The following is an 18,936-nucleotide window of genomic DNA, read 5'->3' as shown; positions in this document are numbered from 1 at the left end:
CCCTCAAGCTGAAAAAAGTACCTTTTAACACCCTTATACAGTCAAGCCTGTTGATCTGTAAAAGCTCAATATAGAACATCTAAAACCTCTTATTCATACAAAATAAATTTTTAGCAGTAAATGGCACTATCAAAACCCTATTTCTTCACAGGCAGTTATTTACATGCTTCTTAGACAGCCTGTTTCATTGAGAAGGAAAACCAGAATATTAAAACTGCATACATTTTATAAAGACTAAAATTCCTATTTGCCTTTGTGAAAATATGGCTACATGCTGTACGTTGTATTTTTCTATCATTCATGTTAATTGAAAACATTTTACCACTGAGATTAGCTAAGAAAGAAATATTCTGTATATTATCTCCCAGTGGGATACCTGTGATGCAAAGGAATTATGACTAATGATAAAGTGCTATTAAGAAAAAAACAGAAACAAAATATAACTTAGAAATCATCTTAGTTTTTGTTTATCAAATAGACTAGCTTTTTGTACAAGGGAAAGCTACTTTCTGTGACAAAGCAAGCAGGAAATGTATTGCCATTCAAGAAAAAAACATACACTTCATATTTAGTTTAAAAAAAAAAAATCTAAGTTGGTTAAGACTGGCACAGTATCAAGAGACATAACAACAAAAAGCTTAAAGGCACAATTAGAAGAGAGTGAATGCTACATCAAAATGCTGCTCTTAAAGTATTTCATTTTATTCTAGACCAAAACCCTCTGCATTTGAAATTCCAATGATCAACTTTTGCTTCAGTTCTTTCTTGTTCTTGTAAGGAGGGAGACAAAGCTGATTGAAGCAGGTATGAGCCACAGGTAACCTAAAATAATTAAACAAACACCAGAGTACATTTAATAATACAATATAAGCAAAACACTGCCAACTGCTTCCATATTTTCAGTTAAACATTACTTAATTAACAAATACTGTAAAAGGAACATTTATCCTAATGTTGTAGCTTCAAGTTCTGTTGAACAGAAGTAACTCCACTGTTGGTCATATGCACCTCAGGTGAATTTATCTGCAAGTCTTTCCCTCCGCCTTTCCTGTCAAGTTGGAAATATCTCCTTCCTGGTTCTGCAAACTCCAGATACCACATGACTTCAAAATCAGTCTTTCTCTAAATGCAAAATTTGTGTATAATCAGAATCCACAACATGAAGGAAAGTGGGTCCTGGAGCAGGTACAGAAACACCTAGATGAAGCACAGTTAGCGTAAGGATACAACACTTAACATTTAGCCAGGTAAAATACATCCTTGCAAACATATGCCTCTCTGCAGAGCACCAAGGAGCTGATTAAAGCCCTTCACCAGTTTTGGTCTTAGCCATACCAACACTTCCAGTTGCAAGTTTCTTCTCAGATCTTTTAAAATCTGCTGGAGATGTCTCTTAGGACTGGAAACTGTTCCTCACTAGAACAGATTAATCTGTTGAAAATTGTTCCTCAATAGCAGAAGCATTTGTTTTGCCATCAGGATGAGATGCCACTGTGTCCTACCTGATAGTCACCGGTAATAAGAAGCTAGAGGATCTTCATGCCCTTTATGTCCTCAAATGACACACAGGACAGCAATGAGAATATAGACTAATCCTACAATTACTTGGGAAGAGCAGAGAAGACAGACAATGACCTCAACCTAACATTCGGAATTAACTCAACAGAAATAAAATATTTCTAAAACTTCAGACTTAAAAGTTAAGCGTATGACTCAAAAAGCTCTCTATTTTTGTTTTCTTTGAAACCCTTAGACTTCTGAATGGCAGCAGCTTGGCCTTTGGTCATTAGCAAACCTTGTTGAAAGGGCATGGATTGCCCCTAGATCTGGAAACTCAAGCTACTTCCTCCCCCCTGCCCTTTAAACAAGTAAGCAAAGATCTATTAATCTGACAGGGTCATGTGCTTCAAAATTTGGGAAGTTTGGAAACTAGATATCAACTTGGAAATTCTCATTCCTATTATGTTCTTTGATCCTATTGTGGGAGCAATGCAGTACCAACAAGTCTCCGTTCATCACTGCGCAGGCAGTCTGACTGCGGCAATTATCTTGCAAAACACAGACCTGTGTATTTTGAAATGATGTGCATTTTAAAGATAAATGTTCCCACCTTTAAGGAAAATGATATTTTACAGGAGAACGAACTTAGATTTAACACTGAGTGATTTCTTTTTAAATTTGTCATCAGATCCTCATGTTGCTTTAACATGTTACTGGAACAGTTACTAGATTTTTTTTTTAATAAATCAGTAGAAATATCACAGTAATGAGTTAAATCATATTTAAAAACAAAACCAAAATCTATTTTGTTTATGCATGTAATTCAGCTCACCACAGAAGACTCGACAAAATGTTGACTTTAGAAATTTATTTCCATTTAATTATTTTGATTGCCTTAAACGTTTGAGAAATCTAGGTAAAGCCAGTAATTACTGCTTAGCAGCAACTAATAATGCTTAGCAGCGAGCTTCAGAGCAGTAAGCTTTTCTATACAGCTTTCTGAATTATTTCAACTGACTGTCGCCAACCTTGAGAAGGAAAATACTAGCTGGAAACTATGTGGTATGTCTCAAGTCAATTCGACGTAAAAACAAAACACCACCAGAAACACAAGATATCTTGGCATATACAATTTAACCTTTGCAATGAAGTTACAAGGCTGCTTCATTCTTATTTCTTCTAAGCAACCTCTGTATCGACCATCCACTTACCAGAGACCCTAAAGGAATGCTGCATCTTCTGCAGCTGTACATGTTGAAATTCCTATTTAGCCCATCAAGAAAGAAGGCGAGTGTTTCCTGCAACTGCAGAGGCTGCTATACATAATGGCAGACTCAACTAATCCAGAAAAAGTCGTGATTCACAGTATACTTTCATTAGCTTGGCTGTCATGTTAGGGACAAATTCTTTATTTGAATTGAGAACATGTAAGGGATCTCTACAAATAAAGAACTCCTGGTCTCAAATGCAAGCATTGACCAGAGAATCTATTTTCGTAGATGGTCACTTACAGGATTCATGCAATCAATAAATATGTATACTAACATTCTGAAGACAAACCAAAGGAATCCATGCAGTTTCTTCCTTACACTTTAGTCTGCTCTTAAAAATACATTAAAGGACAATAAGAACTCTGAGGAAATAATTTAATGATTTTTTTTTTTTTAAATCCAGAAGACTACTTGCCAGTTAGTGGATGTTTCACTCTTTGAAATCTTGAAATTCAAATCAGCCATTCCTCCCACAGGTACTCTATCACTTCCTGTAGCAAAATGCAGTAACTTCTTTTGAAGGTCAAGAGAAAATCCAAGTACTACATCCCAAAAGTATCTACGTTCAGGGCAGAGGGAGAAGAAAAGGGTGTAAGATGCAATATCATGACAAAACAGTATGAGGATAATATTGTAACTGCAGGTACTACATGATTAATGTCACTTACTGAGAATCTAATTAGTAGGACATCAGTAGTATCCTAATATGTAAGGTTAAATAAACTCCTTAGGAATTGAGAAGTACAATGTTTTCTGAATTTTGGAATGCTGTCTTGTCAAATGATGTCCAAGCAAACTTTACCATAAAAATATAAATGCCTTCTACTCACTAATATAAATTTCCTAATTATCAAATAAAAATGAGGATAGATTGGATAATAAAGACTCATATTTTACTATGTAGAATTTGAAGCTACTCTATTTAAATTACCTGAATTTCAACCTATCAGAACCTTTTAAAGCTTGCTTATGCTTGAAGAGACTGTTCCAAACAGTTTACCATTCTATGATGGTTTTAAACTCAGTAATTATGATGAAAAAAAAATTAAACCTACCGTATAGTAAGATCAGTTTTTTGGTAGCCCTCATATTGGGTACTTCGCTGTAAAGCAGACATATCCAGTTCAGGACTGCCACAGACAAGAATCTCAACCTCTTCTGGACGAAGTAACTGCCAGAAATTAAGGAATTCAATTTTTTTTTAAAGATGAGAAGCGATACTACTGGATTAATTTTTTTTTCTTTTGTCATTACAAAAAAACCCAGAATATCATTCAATATAAATCTGTAACTTATATACTTTGTTTTATAAATATAGGAATTCCTCAGTACTCTGGAGAATCTCTTACTGTTGTATATAGTAAAAAGCAAATTACTAGATAACTTATTTTAGTGTATTTGTATTGTTCTTCACGTTTTCATTGTTCCATTTCATTCTTACACTGACTTGTCATTTAATTAGATTACAAATGGGTCAGGAAGAATACTGAGTATGTATGCATGAAATTCAAAGGGAGGGTCTTCATCTCAATTTTGGTAACAACTTCCATTTCATTTATACTGAAAAGTCCCAATGTAGATTGATGAGTAGCAGTAGCTGATAGAACTTGACTTAGTTGTACACGCTGCTGTGCAAAGCAAACACACATAAAAATAAACCATGTTTAACAGTCGCTAAATTTACACCTGCAGAAACTACTTATTTACTACAACAATGTTAAAATGCATGACCATTGTTCAATACATTTTTCATTCTCCATCCGGAACCTTCCCTGAAGGTTCCCTGAAGTTAGTCATATCTCAGTTTGCTGCAAGTGTGTCATACTTGGCTAATTTCACAGGAAAGAAGAAAAATCTCATGCAAATTGTAATTGCTGCCTCTTTCTCTTCTTATTGCACCAGGGATGGTGAAAATTACAAAAGGCATTCCAAGAGCCAAACAGGACTGAATACAGAAGAATCTTTAATCTCAACCTCACTGAGTGTTCTTCCTGCAAAAAGTAATAGGTGATTTCAGAGAAGTCACTTGAGAGCACACAGAGATACTTGCTCTGCTGCTCATAACTAGGGAATAGAGAGAATCCTTGCAAACATTCACACAACAGCCTGTGAAGTGGCTGTGAATACATGCTGATAAATTTAACTTATGGAGCTTTATTTATCTTTTTTTCAATGAAAAAAGCACTACAGAGAACAGCTGATTACCTGCATAATTTCTTCTTTTTATGTTTGATTAATCAACTACATTGATTTACCAAGATTCTTCATGAATCCTAAAATCATCTAGTTGTTATTTAATTTAGATAAGTTATTGTCACATATTTGAAACAGAACTGTTTCATTTTCTTACCAGTAATGCATATGAAGCACAGACACTATGAAATCCATAATAGAAAGCTGCAAATTGTTTGTAGATTGATTTGTTGAGAAGAAAATCAACATAGAGTTGCACATATTCTAAAGAAGAAAAACATTTTATTTAGTTATATCATAACCATTTAAAGTAATAATTTGCTGTGCTCATTCAAATTGTATACCAAGTTAAGACAAATGAAGAAATTTCATTTTAGATACTGTTAAATTGCTATGTATACCAAAAAGGACTACAGGAATTTCATTTTCGCAATTTCTTAAAGAAAACCAGGGCTTATAAGACAGGAAAAAAAAAAAGGATAAACTTAAATCTGCCAAATATGTGTAGTTATTATGTATTGAAGTACCTTTTCTATTCTGATTTGTGACTGGAATTTTATCTCCATTTGGCTTTAAGTTGTAAGATTTTATAACACCAAATTCTTCCTGAAAAACCTGGAGAAAAACAGGAGTCACAGTCAGTACTGGAAAATACTATTCTTGTAGTCAGAAAACACAAAGCTTGTATTTATTATTTCACGTATTTTTGCCATGTCTCTCTTTAGCACATGTTGTCATTCTCAGGGTTGGGGAGTTTTTGAAAGTTAAATATTACAATTTTCGACAAATTGCTCAAAAAATTGGTATTCAAAGTAGAAAAATTGACCCTGTTACACAGTGACTTATCAAACTGACCTGTAAGCTCTGGAGTCACAGAGTTTTTCATACAAAAGTACAATTTTGGAGTACCAAATACAATTAAAAAGGTATTTGTTCCACTGCAGCTCACCTAGAAACTCAAAAGTACCTCTGCAAAATATCTCACGGTCTGACAATAATGTAATTCAAGCTGAAGAATAAAAGGTCAATATTAGTCTAGCAAACTTCCATGAAACAACATGAAATTTTACTAACTAGTATGTTTTCTAAAACAATTAACAAATCAGAGTGCTACTTCAATCAAGAATGGCTGTTAGACTTACAAGCCAGGCAAAACTATAACTTGAGTGAGCTATTGTTCAGGAAAGATTACCTGGACAAAGCATATAAAATAACCAGAATGAGTTTTGAGGAACATCTGGGTTAGACAGGAAAGAAATTGTTTTGCAGACAGGCGAATTCCAAAAACCAGGTTAGTGATTGCAAGGTGATGCTGTCATAGCAAGCAGAGAGCTGGAAACACACCAAAATCCACCTCCACTGTCAGGGGCAACAGCTTAAAGCCCCATAAGGCAGCCAGCCTCTGTATACCCTGAGCCCCCAGGACTAGACTGGTGTTTGAAGCAAGCTTTAAGTGCCATGCAGTTATGGTCCAACCAACCAGTAATCACACAGGAGTAGGCCACTATTGCAGAAACATCGGTAAAAATTACTAAACAAGTTTGATGATCACTTATAATTATGCATTTAATGACCTGAAAGGTTGAATAAAAATCCTCTTCAACATTGCCTTCATAGGACAGAAGTTCACTTAGTCCATGGGCCAGTTCCTGCAATAATAGTAAAAACTCTTCAGTAAACCTACAAAGTAAAGTAATATACTTTGCAAGGACATGCCAGAATCATTACTTTATACAGCAAGTATCTTGGCAAAAGTTGTATATATAAAATTACTACACAAAGAAAATCTCACTGCTTAATTAAGATGTGTGTTTATATATATATATTTTTTTTTTTTTTCAGCATAAACTTAGATATTTCTTTTTGCTATGGAAAATGTGTCTTAAATGCTCATATCAGGTTTAGGTATTCTAACCCGAAGTAGATCAAAAAAGTTCTGCTATGCTAGAAAACATGGACAATTTTTGTTTTCAATAGGAGACTTTATCAGCATGTGATGAACAGAAGGCTATTTTCAAACAGTTTATAATTCAAGCATTAAGTATCAACAAAACAGGTTTTAAATCAGTAATTTAGACTCTTAAAACACACAATACTTACAGGCATAATCTGAAACAGGTCATCTAACGTGACATCACAGATGCCTACAAGCGTGTTATGATCACAGGGAACAATGGGGGGACTCAGTAGTTTCTTGTAACAGCAAGGAGGGAAACGAATATCCAAGGTGATGCTATTATATACAGCAAGTCCCATAAGCTATACATGGTAAAAGTTATGGCAAACCGCACATCCTTATTTCAGTTAATATTTTAAGTAACTTGGAAAAATATGTTTTGAGATTTTACTCAGCATACTCTAACACATGCTAAACAGAAAGAATGGAAGTGATTTAATTTTTCTGGACTGACAATTTTAAAGTGTAGCTTTGTATTACAATTATTTAGTAGTGAAAATGGTCAAATGACACACATTGACTGAACACCTGAGAAACTTTATCATAAACTTCCATACAAGCATTTCTAGAAGTATTGCTAGGAAAAAAGTTTTCAAAGTGAACTCTAGACACATATTTTCAATCCAAAAATTCCAGAGAGCTCAATACAGCAATTTTTCTAAATCTAAAAGCATTAAGACAAATCTGCACTGGCACTACAGCTCATCAGCTGGCAAATTTAAGTATAAGTCATTTGAAATTATACCAAAAATAAGAACCACTGGGTTCACGATTCACCTTCTCACTAGACCAGTTCAGTCGGAAGACACCTACAATGATATCTGGCTCAACTGCAATGAGTAAAATGGGGAGATCATCTCATCTTGGTAGCATTATAAACATATTATCATTAATCATTTGTCTCAGGATTTCGTGAGTGAACACAACAGAAAACCTAGAAAATAATCTTACGCTCAAAATAGCATATGGCTTCCATTCAGTTAAAAATCACATACTGGTCAATAGCGACTTCAAAATATTAATGCATACATGCTCATTTATGTGTATTGATTGAAACCCAGAGATGTAAGTATATAACAAATTACAACTTACAGACAAAATGTTGCATGTGTAATTCTAGTATTTTCTGACTCTAAGTGTACCATGTACCCACAGACCACCTTTTTCTTCCTATTTTTATCTTGCTTGCTTGAATGACATTCTTTTTATACGTTTAAAACTTGTACAAGACAACATCTGAATGAGCTTTAACTGATGCCTTATTTCATCCTCATCCCAGCTCCCTGAATGGTGTTCATTTAGCATGCTAGCAGACAGAAAAGGATACAGCTCCAACTAATCGGAATTCAGAATAGTTATCGCACTTAAAGCTGCTGAACCAATGGCAGCGCGAGTCCTTGTGGTAGGTGAACATACCTGCAGAATAGGAACGGTGACCTTTACTAAGCCTGAGCTTCAAAAAAAAGTTGTACAAAACCTCACCTTTCTCACATGTGCACCCTCAAAAGTGATCCTAGAAGCATCCGTATCTCCATGTTTGTTCTCAGCCTTGTCTTGCCACCCCCAGCAGGGGCCTTCAGATCCTTGGGCAAGGACCACTAAAGGCAGTGCCAGTCCCAGGAGGCCTGAGCCCACCAGCCCTGTTTGGTCCTGGTGCAATGCGTTCTTCAGTGCCTCTAATCACAGATATCCTGCACTCACTGCACAATCTGTTTCTTGACTGTACTTCATGATCTGTGCAGCCAGAAATGTTAATTGCAGCAAGAACTTTTGTGTTAGATGTGCAAACCCATTTCTTCTTCCTTTCCTGGGTCAATAGCAGATGACAATCTTTAAAAATGCCAGCATGAATCCCACCATACAAATAGCATAAGCTTTACCTTCTTACAACAGAAATCTGTAATAGGTCTGTCTTACATGCATACTAGCACCAAAGGGTATGCTTTATATTTTCTGACAAAAAAATTGTATCACTGAAGTTTAAAAAAACCAAAACCAACCAAATCAAATACCCTAAAGGATTGAAAGAAGAACAAAAATTCAATTGATGTTTTAGGGATATCTAGCTCTTATGAAAAATTATATGTAAAACCTTGCCTTCATATTTCCTCTCCCCTACTGTCCTCAGCAATTTAACTTTATCTTCTAAATTTCAGCTTCTGAAAAAGGTGCTCACCATAAAAGGTTTAAACAGTGCCTTTACTAGAAGCAATATAACAGTTGCATGTAAGGCAGAGCAAGGTTCACATACTGAAAGATGGCAGTGATACTGAACAAAATAGGTCTCAAATCCCATTTATTAATTGTCGGCAGTGAGATGAAGAAAACTAGTAACATACGCAGGAGGACGGACAGCTGAGTTCGTTCAGAGTTCTTTAATTTCAGAGGTTAAATTTGCAGGATCAGCTAACCTGGAAAGGGTATATAATAGTGGTGTTTTCCTTCCAAGCTTCTGGCATCCACTATTTGCAACTTAAAGACAGCAGAACCCACAGTCCCTTTCCAAGGGACAACAGCATTTCTGAACTCCTCCCACACTTTGCTGATAGTCATATCAATGAAAAGAATTTACACTTTAAAGTGAGGAAGCCTGCCAGAGCTGGTGAAAAAATTACTCGCAAATGTTTCCAAACTCATCAGTTACCAAGCTCTGCTGACAACACATTTTTACTAAACAGAACTGTCAAACTAACTTTATCCCAGAGAAAGTAGTCTCTGTTTCCTATTAAGGTTATCATCATCAAATGCCAAGTCTCCACACAGACCCCTTCTTACTAGAAAAAGAGCTATAGGCAAATAATGATCTCGGCAGATTTGAGGACATATTTATGTCTTAAAACTCTGGACCTTTAGAAGGAGTCCTATAAACAACAGAGGATCATGCCTTTAAGGGACATGAGCACTTCCAAGCACAGACAGATGAGCTCTAACATTCTATCAATGACTATCAGGTGTTATGCTGAAGTCCCTGGAAATCAATATTTCTAATTTAAGAGCCATCCTGGAAACACTTTAATCCATCACATCAGTAATTTATCCATGCACAGCTAAGAAAACCTGACTTGTTTGAATAGAATGGGGGGGAAACTCATCCAGATAAGCCTACAGCAAAATAAAACAAATAGATTGAACTGCTTATGAATGCTGATTCATCTCTTCCAATCTCCTTTTTACTCAAAAAAAAAAATCTTCAGTTTTTTCCCCCTTGGGACTGAAAATATCATTTATAGGCTCACAGTTCCTGGCAACAGCAGAGACAGGCTATTTCATTCAGTCTCACTTCTGCCTATATTGTCTTTGCACCTGGCTGAAGATACTCCAGACAGAATGTAAGATGGCAAATATCAAGTAGAACTTACCTCTTCCTATACTGAACACAAAAATAGTTTAGAATTCACAGACATTATCAGTGCAAATGGAAACCACTAACAGAGGAGGCCAGAGACAGATGTTTTTCTGAGCTGCATCCAAATGTAGCTACTTAGGAAAAATTCCTTGACTGGCAATATGAAAACAGCTGAGGGCAGTGTAAAAACAGAAAATGCAGCAGCATGAGAAGAGAGAGAGGAGGATGGCAGGTGACATATCTGGCCTTATCTCCACATCAATATTTGCTAAACCATCTACTTCAGAGGCTGCTATATATCTCTTCCTATCTTGAAACAGAAATAGCACATTCCAGTTATAACCAAACAACATATTAAGTTAAATGGAAAAAAATTATTTTTAAGTCCAAATATACAAATTTACATAAATACTGTCAACTCTAGAAAATTTCCAAGCACAGACAAGTATCAGAGCATCAATAGCTTGCATTGCTTTTGTTAACTTTTCTTAGCTTACTAGTAGGTCTAGAAACCCACTAACAATCAGAAGAGAAATGGAAACCACCCTTTCAAAGGCCCAACTATAACAAGAGTTAACAGATTTAAATTATTCTTGTCCTACTCCACAAAATAGTTGGTGGCCTTCTCCCATCTGCCCAGAGGTACATCAGGATCGCACCCCTGGGTAGAGATGGACAACATAATACCACTGACATATCAGAGGGAGAACTTCAAGGAAAATCTACTGTTAGTCTTGAATCCTCATGGCTCATAACCAATATGCTCGTTAGCCTAGGGATAACAATATTGAGCCTTCAGTTTCTGAAACAAGATTTAGCATGGCTGAACTCTTATAAAGCTGAGTCCTAAGGTTACTTCTCACCCTATTTATCAGATTAATTTACCTTCTAATTTTGCCATACCACTGAAGCAAAATCTTTATTGTTTTCTGCTATGCTTGAATCTCGTTGTCAAAAGCCAAGATCTCTGAAGATCTCCGAAGATCTTTAGGTACTTCCCACTCTCTTCCAGCATTGTCTATGCCAAAACTTCTCATATCTATACAATTCTAACTTGCCTGATTTTGTTTTTACATCCAACTGGGCTGCCTAGAACTAGATTAATGAATTCTTATCCATCATTGCTTTGATACTTTAAAATGAAGAAATTTTCATGTAGTACTTAAGAAAATTTATGTGGACTCACCGTAATCTGGGTGAAAAATCTGGCGAATCAGAAGAAGAAACCATTCTTTTGTCAGGCCACCCATATCAAGACCAGCCTCCCCTACAAATGTAACTTTCAATTTCTTTTTCAGGTCTGCCCTCTTCCTTGCTAGCTATTGCAAAAAAGGCAGGGAAGAAAAAGGGGATATCATATCAGTACCTCTTGCCATGGAGAGCACGTCTGTCTACTGCTTTTGCTTTGTTTAAACTAGTAAATTGCATCATCTCCTACTAATAGCTTAAAACTGTATTAAAAGAATGATTGAATTGCAGAACAAAGATGATCATGACTACTTGACATCATCAACTACCTTGCACATGGTACCTCACTCTAGGTTTGAAAAAAAGACAGGTGGTAGGCAGACTTTTAGTAAGCTATTGGATACAATGAACAGTCTCTCTGGAGTACTTTTGACCTATAAAATGATTTACCTATACAGAAGACATTCTGCCAGGAAGAAATTACAGATTTTAAAAAACTACCCTAGATATCCTTTGGAGATCTTTAGAAATATGGAGGTAGCTAAATTTGTCAATGTTTGGATATAAGTCTCTTCAGCATAAAATACCCTCCAGCAAGTATCAGCTATTATGTAAAAGTGTTTTTTAGGCAACGCTAACAGGTTCTTTTCATTCATTTGTCCTAAGAGAAAACATTACAACCAAGTATGCAAAAGACCCGCAAAAATTAGATTGCAGCCTTTCACAATTAGCAGTGATCTTTCAAATCCGGTTCCCGTCCAATTTTTTCTTAAATCATCAATTACTGGCCAGCTTCAGGGAACGTGTTTAAGCCAGTTGGGAAGATGCAAGAGCTAAAATAATTCTTGTGTTGTTAGCTGCTCAAGTAAATTCCTGTTGCAAAAATTGAACTACAGGTATTTGTATTATTTGATACAAGCTACTAACTGAGGTGACTTTCCTTTGCTAATTACTTTAGATTTGAAACACAAGACGTCTTTCCTTCACCTTCTTTTCCCCACATTGAAAATACGAGTAATATAATATATTCTTAATCAACCCTGAGATGGACAGAAGAAAACATTGGAAATAAATAGAATATTTTGGCTATCACAGCTCTTGAGATAATTTTTGGTTGTTTCAGTGTGGAAGAAGTATTACCACTATTACTTCTATCTTAGAAGGCCAAAGTTGACAAGCTTTAATCTAGGAAAAGGTTTTAAAATATTGTTTTCTGAACATGAACAATTAGAGCTTGTTTGTTCTTGTTTTGTTTTCACCAATTGGACTTACTATTCAATATCATTGGGCTGTTCTTAGTGTTGAGAGAGTAGGGTACCATAGTTCATTAAATAATGTTAACTGGCAAGGTGCAGTGAAAAATGAAGAATTGCCTACTTTAGTGGATACATCTGTTTCATTTCTATAAAAAGGAAGAATTACATTCAAGAATATGAGGAATCAGTTAAAATCAAGATAAGAAGTTAGAAAAAGAAAGCCTAAATAATTGTTATAGGATAGAGAATTTAGTGAAGGAAAAGAATAAAAATATTCCAAGAATTAGAACAGAACAAACTTGTTAGTGATTAGTCACTTACTATTAATTCTCCTATCATGGAATCAAGTTCTACATACCTTATAATTATGCACTGTATTCTTAAGACAAAAAATGCAAACACGTATACATACAGTACAGCACACAAGCATGTATGCTTAGCTATGGAGGAGTACAAGGACAGAAAATTAAGTTCAGAATGTCTAACCTGTTCTGCAGCACTGCTGTTGTGACATGTTAATTCAGTTCTTCATATTTAGCATTCTATAGTTATAGCACAGAAAGATTTAAATATGACTTATCAAACTGAAATCTAAGTGCAATAGGCATTCTGCAGCACACACCATTTAATTACATTTTTATTACCTCATCAAGTGAATCACTAACAAGGTGCGTCCTCCTCACTTTCACATTTAGGAACAGCATATTCATGTCAGGCTTCTGTCTGCGAGAGACTTTATCCACGAGGCTTTGCTATAAAAGTGAGAAAGAAACATCATACATGCAAAATCATCTTTAAAGAAAAAAACAAATCAAAAAACCAACCAACCAACCCTGCAAAAACCCACAAAACCAAACCCAAAAACCAAAGTGCCACACTTCTTCAATGTAAAAAGTCCCTGTTATCTTGCATTGAAGATCCTAATGTGATAGCTGCCTTACTATCTTCTAAGATATGGAGAGCAATTTCATTTCTACTGCAAATAGCATTTACATCATATTTGAACTAACTCACCAGGAAGTCTAATTGTGCAGCCACCTTTTAAACTGCCAATATAGTTAAAAACTTAAGATTCTGGAGACTGGCTTGTACTTTACTTCGCTGTTGTCAAGATTTATCCAGACAGGTGGTGGTGCTGCCATAATGAGCCCCGAGGTTATACAACCATATACAAGAGGGGTCAGAAAGAGGATTTGGGGAATTACAGGCCTTTCAGCCTGACCTCAGTTCCAGGCAAGATCATGGAGTGGGTCATCTTGGGAGCTATCATGCAGGACATGCGTAATGGCCAGGGGATCAGGCATAGTCGACATGGGTTTACAAAAGTTAGATCCTGTCAAACTAACCTGATCACCTTCTATGACAAGGTGACCCGCTTAATGGACGAGGGGAAGGCTGTGGATGTGGTCTACCTGGACTTCAGTAAAGCCTTTGACACAGTTTCTCACAGCATTCTGACTGAGAAACTGGTTGCCACTGGCCTTGACAGGTGGACCCTCTGCTGGGTTAAAAACTGGCTGGATGGCCAGGCCCAAAGGGTAGTGGTGAATGGAACAAATCCAGCTGGAGGCCGGTCACAAGTGGCGTCCCCCAGGGCTCAGTCCTGGGTCCAGTCTTGTTCAACATCTTTATCAATGACCTCGATGAAAGGATTGAATGCTCCCTCAGTAAGTTTGCAGATGACACTAAGCTGGGAGGAAGTGTTGATCTGCCTGAGGGTAGGGAGGCTCTTCAGAGGGATCTGAACAGACTGGACCAATGGGCTGAGACCAATGGGATGAAGTTTAACAAGGCCAAGGAGAAGAGGAGGCTGAGGGGAGACCTTATCACCGCCTACAACTACCTGAAAGGAGGTTGTAGAGAGGTGGGCGATGGTCTCTTCAGCTAGGTAGCAGGTGATAGGACAGGGGGAAATGGCATGAAGCTGTGCCAGGGCAGGGTCAGATTAGATGTTAGAAAAAAAAACTTTTTTACTGAAAGGGTTGTCAGGGCCTGGAACAGGCTGCCCAGGGAGGGGTTTGAGTCACCTTCCCTGGATGTGTTTAAAAAAAGAGAGTAGATTAGGTACTTAGGGATATGGTTTAGCATAGGACAGGAACAGATGGACTTGATGATCTTAAAGGTCTTTTCCAACCTTGTGATTCTGTGATTCTGAGGTAACCAGTATCACACCGGTACATGAAGAAAATTACTGGTGAAGGAGGCAAACACCACTTTCACAGCAAAAGAGGCCACTCAGAAGGAGTACCTCTTCTGTGAATTGTGAACATAAAGTTGCGTCTTGGTCTTCCATGACAACGTATTTTCACAGATTAAGCAGGAAACAGTCCAAGATTCTCATAGAATTTTTCTTCCTTAATTACCATGTTAACTTAACAAGCTAGCACATTAAGCTGGTTTCTCAAGAAAGAAAAAAAAAAACAAGACCAAAACTGTAACTCTCTCCACTGGTATTTATAAGCATCCTGAAACTAAGCACACAAAAATAAAAACATATTTAAAAGAACTCAACATGAACAGTTGTAGATTAGTAAGAGTTTACCATTTTAATGGCTCAAGTTCTTTTTCAGGTTAGTCTGAAATTCTAGAAGTTGTGATGAAAAGCTGTGTGTAATATCAACCTAACAAAAACTTTAAAAAAACACTAATGGATGAGACAAACATTTATTACTAACTTACCCGTGCAATACTTATCATCTGTTGTTCTGAATCCCTCTGAATAATGACTTTTTTTGCCGTTATAGAAATAATAAATGGGTATTGACAGAAAGAAAACCTAACAACAAGAGAAAAGAAAATATTTCCTTTTTAGCATCTAGCATATTATTTTCTTTTTAAGAATACAGGAGTGAGTCTTTTCATTATCATTCAGTAACTACCTGCCCTCCATTGATGGTAATTTGCAAATAGCTGCTGCTTTTTTTTTGTGGTGTATACAGGGATACTCAACTGAGTAGAACAAGCTGTTATTTGCTAATACTACTAGAAACTGTAGTTAGTAATAATACTTATTCTCAATAAAGCTCTTTTTTATTGCTTATCATTGTCAGTAGACCTAATAAAAAAAACAGTAATCTTTTGCTTAGAACACTAAATTTAAAATGCTACACTGAATTAAGGAAAACAGTATCATCTTATTGAATGCAAGAAAACTGTGCTCTCTGCAGCATTCCTAGGTACACACTAGAAACCTTTCTGGTTTTGCTTATTTGCTGCAGAATTGATTTTCAAAGGGACTGATTTTCCACAGGTCCTTCTGATTTAACCCTGCATTATGAGTGTTTAGGACTTCCAAAATATCCAAACACAGCCATATTCCACTGCAGTCAAACCCTACAAATAATTTTGAAAGACTTCAGAAATCACCAAGGTAAAAGATTTTTTTAAATGGTTATTCTGGTAATTTTTAAAATGTAGGTCATTCGTCACCTAACAGAAGTTCATACTGAAATACCCAGAGCTTCGGACTCTGTATGTGCATCAATCCAGACTGCAAGTGCACCCTGAATCCTGCCTGTGAGAAGCTCTGGATTTTAATGACTTTAGAAAAAAATCAAAAGCAAAACGAAGAAAAATATTCTCACTTGGTCTCCTGGAAACCCTAGCTCAAAAACATTTTACTAAGGAGTGTTGACTTAGTTGGAAGAATTATGTATTTCAAAACATTTAATAAGCAAAGTAAACCAAGACTTGCTCCTATTTGGTCTTCTTAGTTCTACAAATATAGTCTTGAATTTTTGATTATGATGCATTTTTGCCTTTTGTTTTTTTACAGTAGAACAACAGAGTTAAAAGATGTAAAACTGGAAAAAAGTGTGGTTGAAACTAAGTAAAAAAAAAATTAAAGATAAAACAGCTAGTCTCTACTTTAGATACCCAAAGTTATGTACCGAGAAAGCTTTGTTTTGATATATATTGAATTCCCAGTGTCCCAGCTAACTGAAAAAGAACTGGAGCAGGTGGAAATCTCACAGCCCTTTTATAAGTTTGGATGTGGGTGCCAAAACAGCCAGATGGTGTCAGTGAAAAAAAATAAAAATGCTAAAGCTCAGCAATATTCAGATTCGAATGCTTTGACTGAGACTATGCAAAGCCTACTGTACATTCATTGCTATCATATGTCAGGGGTTTGGGATTTATCCTCCTCCTTTGTTTTAGTTATTGCTTTTTTCCTCCTTCTTCCCAAGCAGAATATCAGGTGTCAGACAGAAGCCTAGCCAAAAATACCTGCTATGTTGGAGCAAGTTATGGTCTCCAAGTTTTCATCAACTGCTGCATTTGGATGGTTGAAGCCTTAAATTAGCTTACTGAAAATCTTGAAATACAGAGAAATTTTAATTGATCTTGTGATTCAAGCTTTAAAGACTGACTGATAATCCTCTGATGCTAGTCTTCAGGATGCTGAAAAATACAGCTGCACAAGATTTAAGTAAACAAATTTTTAAACTTTAGCAGAAAAATTAAATGTGTATTTCTCTAGATGTTTCTAAATCATACCGCTGGCTACCTCTCACAAGAGAAGAAAAGCCTTTGCAAGTTTCGTGTCTGTAAATATTTACAGGTAGTAGATACATTTTCATCCTTAAGTGGTAAGTATGCATACTGTTAATGTACTGGAGGTTAAAATATGTTTGTACTAAGACACAATTAGAAGTCTATGCCAATAAATAATAAACTCATATTATCATCTATATTTCACATCTTTTCTCCACTTTGCAAACATATACGGTGCTTTGAAATACTTAACAGGAAGCAACCAGTTATTCCTCTTACCTGTGAGAATTCCCATAACATTGCCAGTTATGATATTCTTCCATAAGATCAATATGATCGAGTGTAGAATTATAGAAATCCGTATATGAAATAATAGGAGGATTGATCAGGCTATTTGCAGCATCTACAAAGAAAACAAAAAAAGTCTTTCAAAATACTGCTTGGCTTAGGCACATCTGTTTTCTAGGCATTCTGAGCATCTGTGACCTCAGAAACTTCAAGAAAATCAGCTACCAATAACTTCATTGCTACAGAATTATAAGGTAACACCATACAACATCATATTAATTGCTGTAAAAACCAGGAAATCCCTAGTTTGACCCATTTAAGAAAAAACCTCCATTTGACTCTAGTCCACTTAATGACACTTACTAAGTTAAAGTCTGATAGATAAAGAACATTATGCACAGCTGAAATCAATGAAAAACACAGCTTGATAGATGGATTTCTTGAACTCCTTTGTTTAATTCCAAGCATAGCTATGGATACAACATCTACATGCTTTCCAGTTAACAATTACCTGAGTTTGATGCCTGCTTGCAAAAGGGATGGAAAGGGAGGGGCACAAAACATGGTATGCAAAGATATGCCCACATCCTCAAGTAACTAATATCCCAACTAGACTCCCCAGCACAAAAATTAAGTACTTGACCAAATAAGGAAAACCAATCGACCTTTAGGCTGCCTATCTTCTTATATAGCATTCACATAATGCCAAACAGCTGATAAGTTTTTCTCTATTTGCACTTACACTACTTTCTGACTGATTTGGAATAACTAAATATCCATTTTCGCAGAATTAAATTATGAGCAACTCTTTCATAGATGGCTAGAAAACACATCTTGGTTTTAGATACAGTTGAAGCTCTCATTTTGCCATACAGGACTGTACAGATCGCTTTTAAGCAAAAGTTTTAAGTTGAAAGCAAACTGGAAACATGTTCATTACAATTATAATTCTCATTTGGTGGCTTCACTTTCTCCCAGAAAGGGGTTTTAGCCCTCAAGAAAAAAGGACTAACCTTAAGCATCCCATTGTCATTCTAATCACTAAGCTTTTGGGAATGAGTGGAGGAGAAGGTTTGCATTTGCAGTAATCAAGTTTCCTGTGTTCTGTGTTGAACTGGACAGGAAGTTCCTTTTTTTTTAAAGCTGTGTAGGTAAGCCAGTTACAAAAGAAATTCTGGTCACTACACATTTAAAATAGTAGTTTCTTTTATAAATCTAAGGGACACCTTAGCCACCAGTTACTTAGGCAGATTGATCTTCATTTGATGTTACAGGAAAATGATACACAGCAACTTTCTACTGAAAAACAAATACAAACATTTGCCAATAGAAGATGTTCTTTCCAGCTTATTGCTTTTTAGCATTTTATGGTTGTTTATACTATGTCACCATCATTTCCAGTCTCCCTCAGAAGAGAGGAAGTATAAACCGTCCCACTCTACG

At 36.1% G+C, this 18,936-nt stretch overlaps 1 protein-coding gene across 1 annotated transcript in view; it reads right to left on the bottom strand.

The window, feature by feature from the left end:
• Nucleotides 1-541: 541 nt before the first annotated feature.
• HECTD2 (HECT domain E3 ubiquitin protein ligase 2) overlaps nt 542-18,936 on the bottom strand; it is a 37,263-nt gene continuing 18,868 nt past the window's right edge. Inside the window, exons 10-21 of the mRNA XM_084264697.1 lie at nt 17,485-17,608; nt 15,391-15,487; nt 13,356-13,463; nt 11,454-11,586; nt 8,249-8,337; nt 7,065-7,223; nt 6,539-6,613; nt 5,492-5,579; nt 5,122-5,228; nt 3,827-3,942; nt 3,187-3,330; nt 542-822 (exon numbers count right to left, since the gene is read on the bottom strand). Coding sequence (XP_084120823.1) covers nt 702-822; nt 3,187-3,330; nt 3,827-3,942; nt 5,122-5,228; nt 5,492-5,579; nt 6,539-6,613; nt 7,065-7,223; nt 8,249-8,337; nt 11,454-11,586; nt 13,356-13,463; nt 15,391-15,487; nt 17,485-17,608 — 1,361 coding nt within the window. The 3' untranslated portion in view covers nt 542-701. The remainder of the gene's footprint in view (nt 823-3,186; nt 3,331-3,826; nt 3,943-5,121; nt 5,229-5,491; nt 5,580-6,538; nt 6,614-7,064; nt 7,224-8,248; nt 8,338-11,453; nt 11,587-13,355; nt 13,464-15,390; nt 15,488-17,484; nt 17,609-18,936) is intronic.

Source organism: Gallinula chloropus (genome assembly GCF_964237585.1).
Source record: "Gallinula chloropus genome assembly, chromosome: 5".
Classification (NCBI taxonomy): Eukaryota; Metazoa; Chordata; class Aves; order Gruiformes; family Rallidae; genus Gallinula; species Gallinula chloropus.
This window is presented reverse-complemented; position numbering and strand designations above follow the sequence as displayed.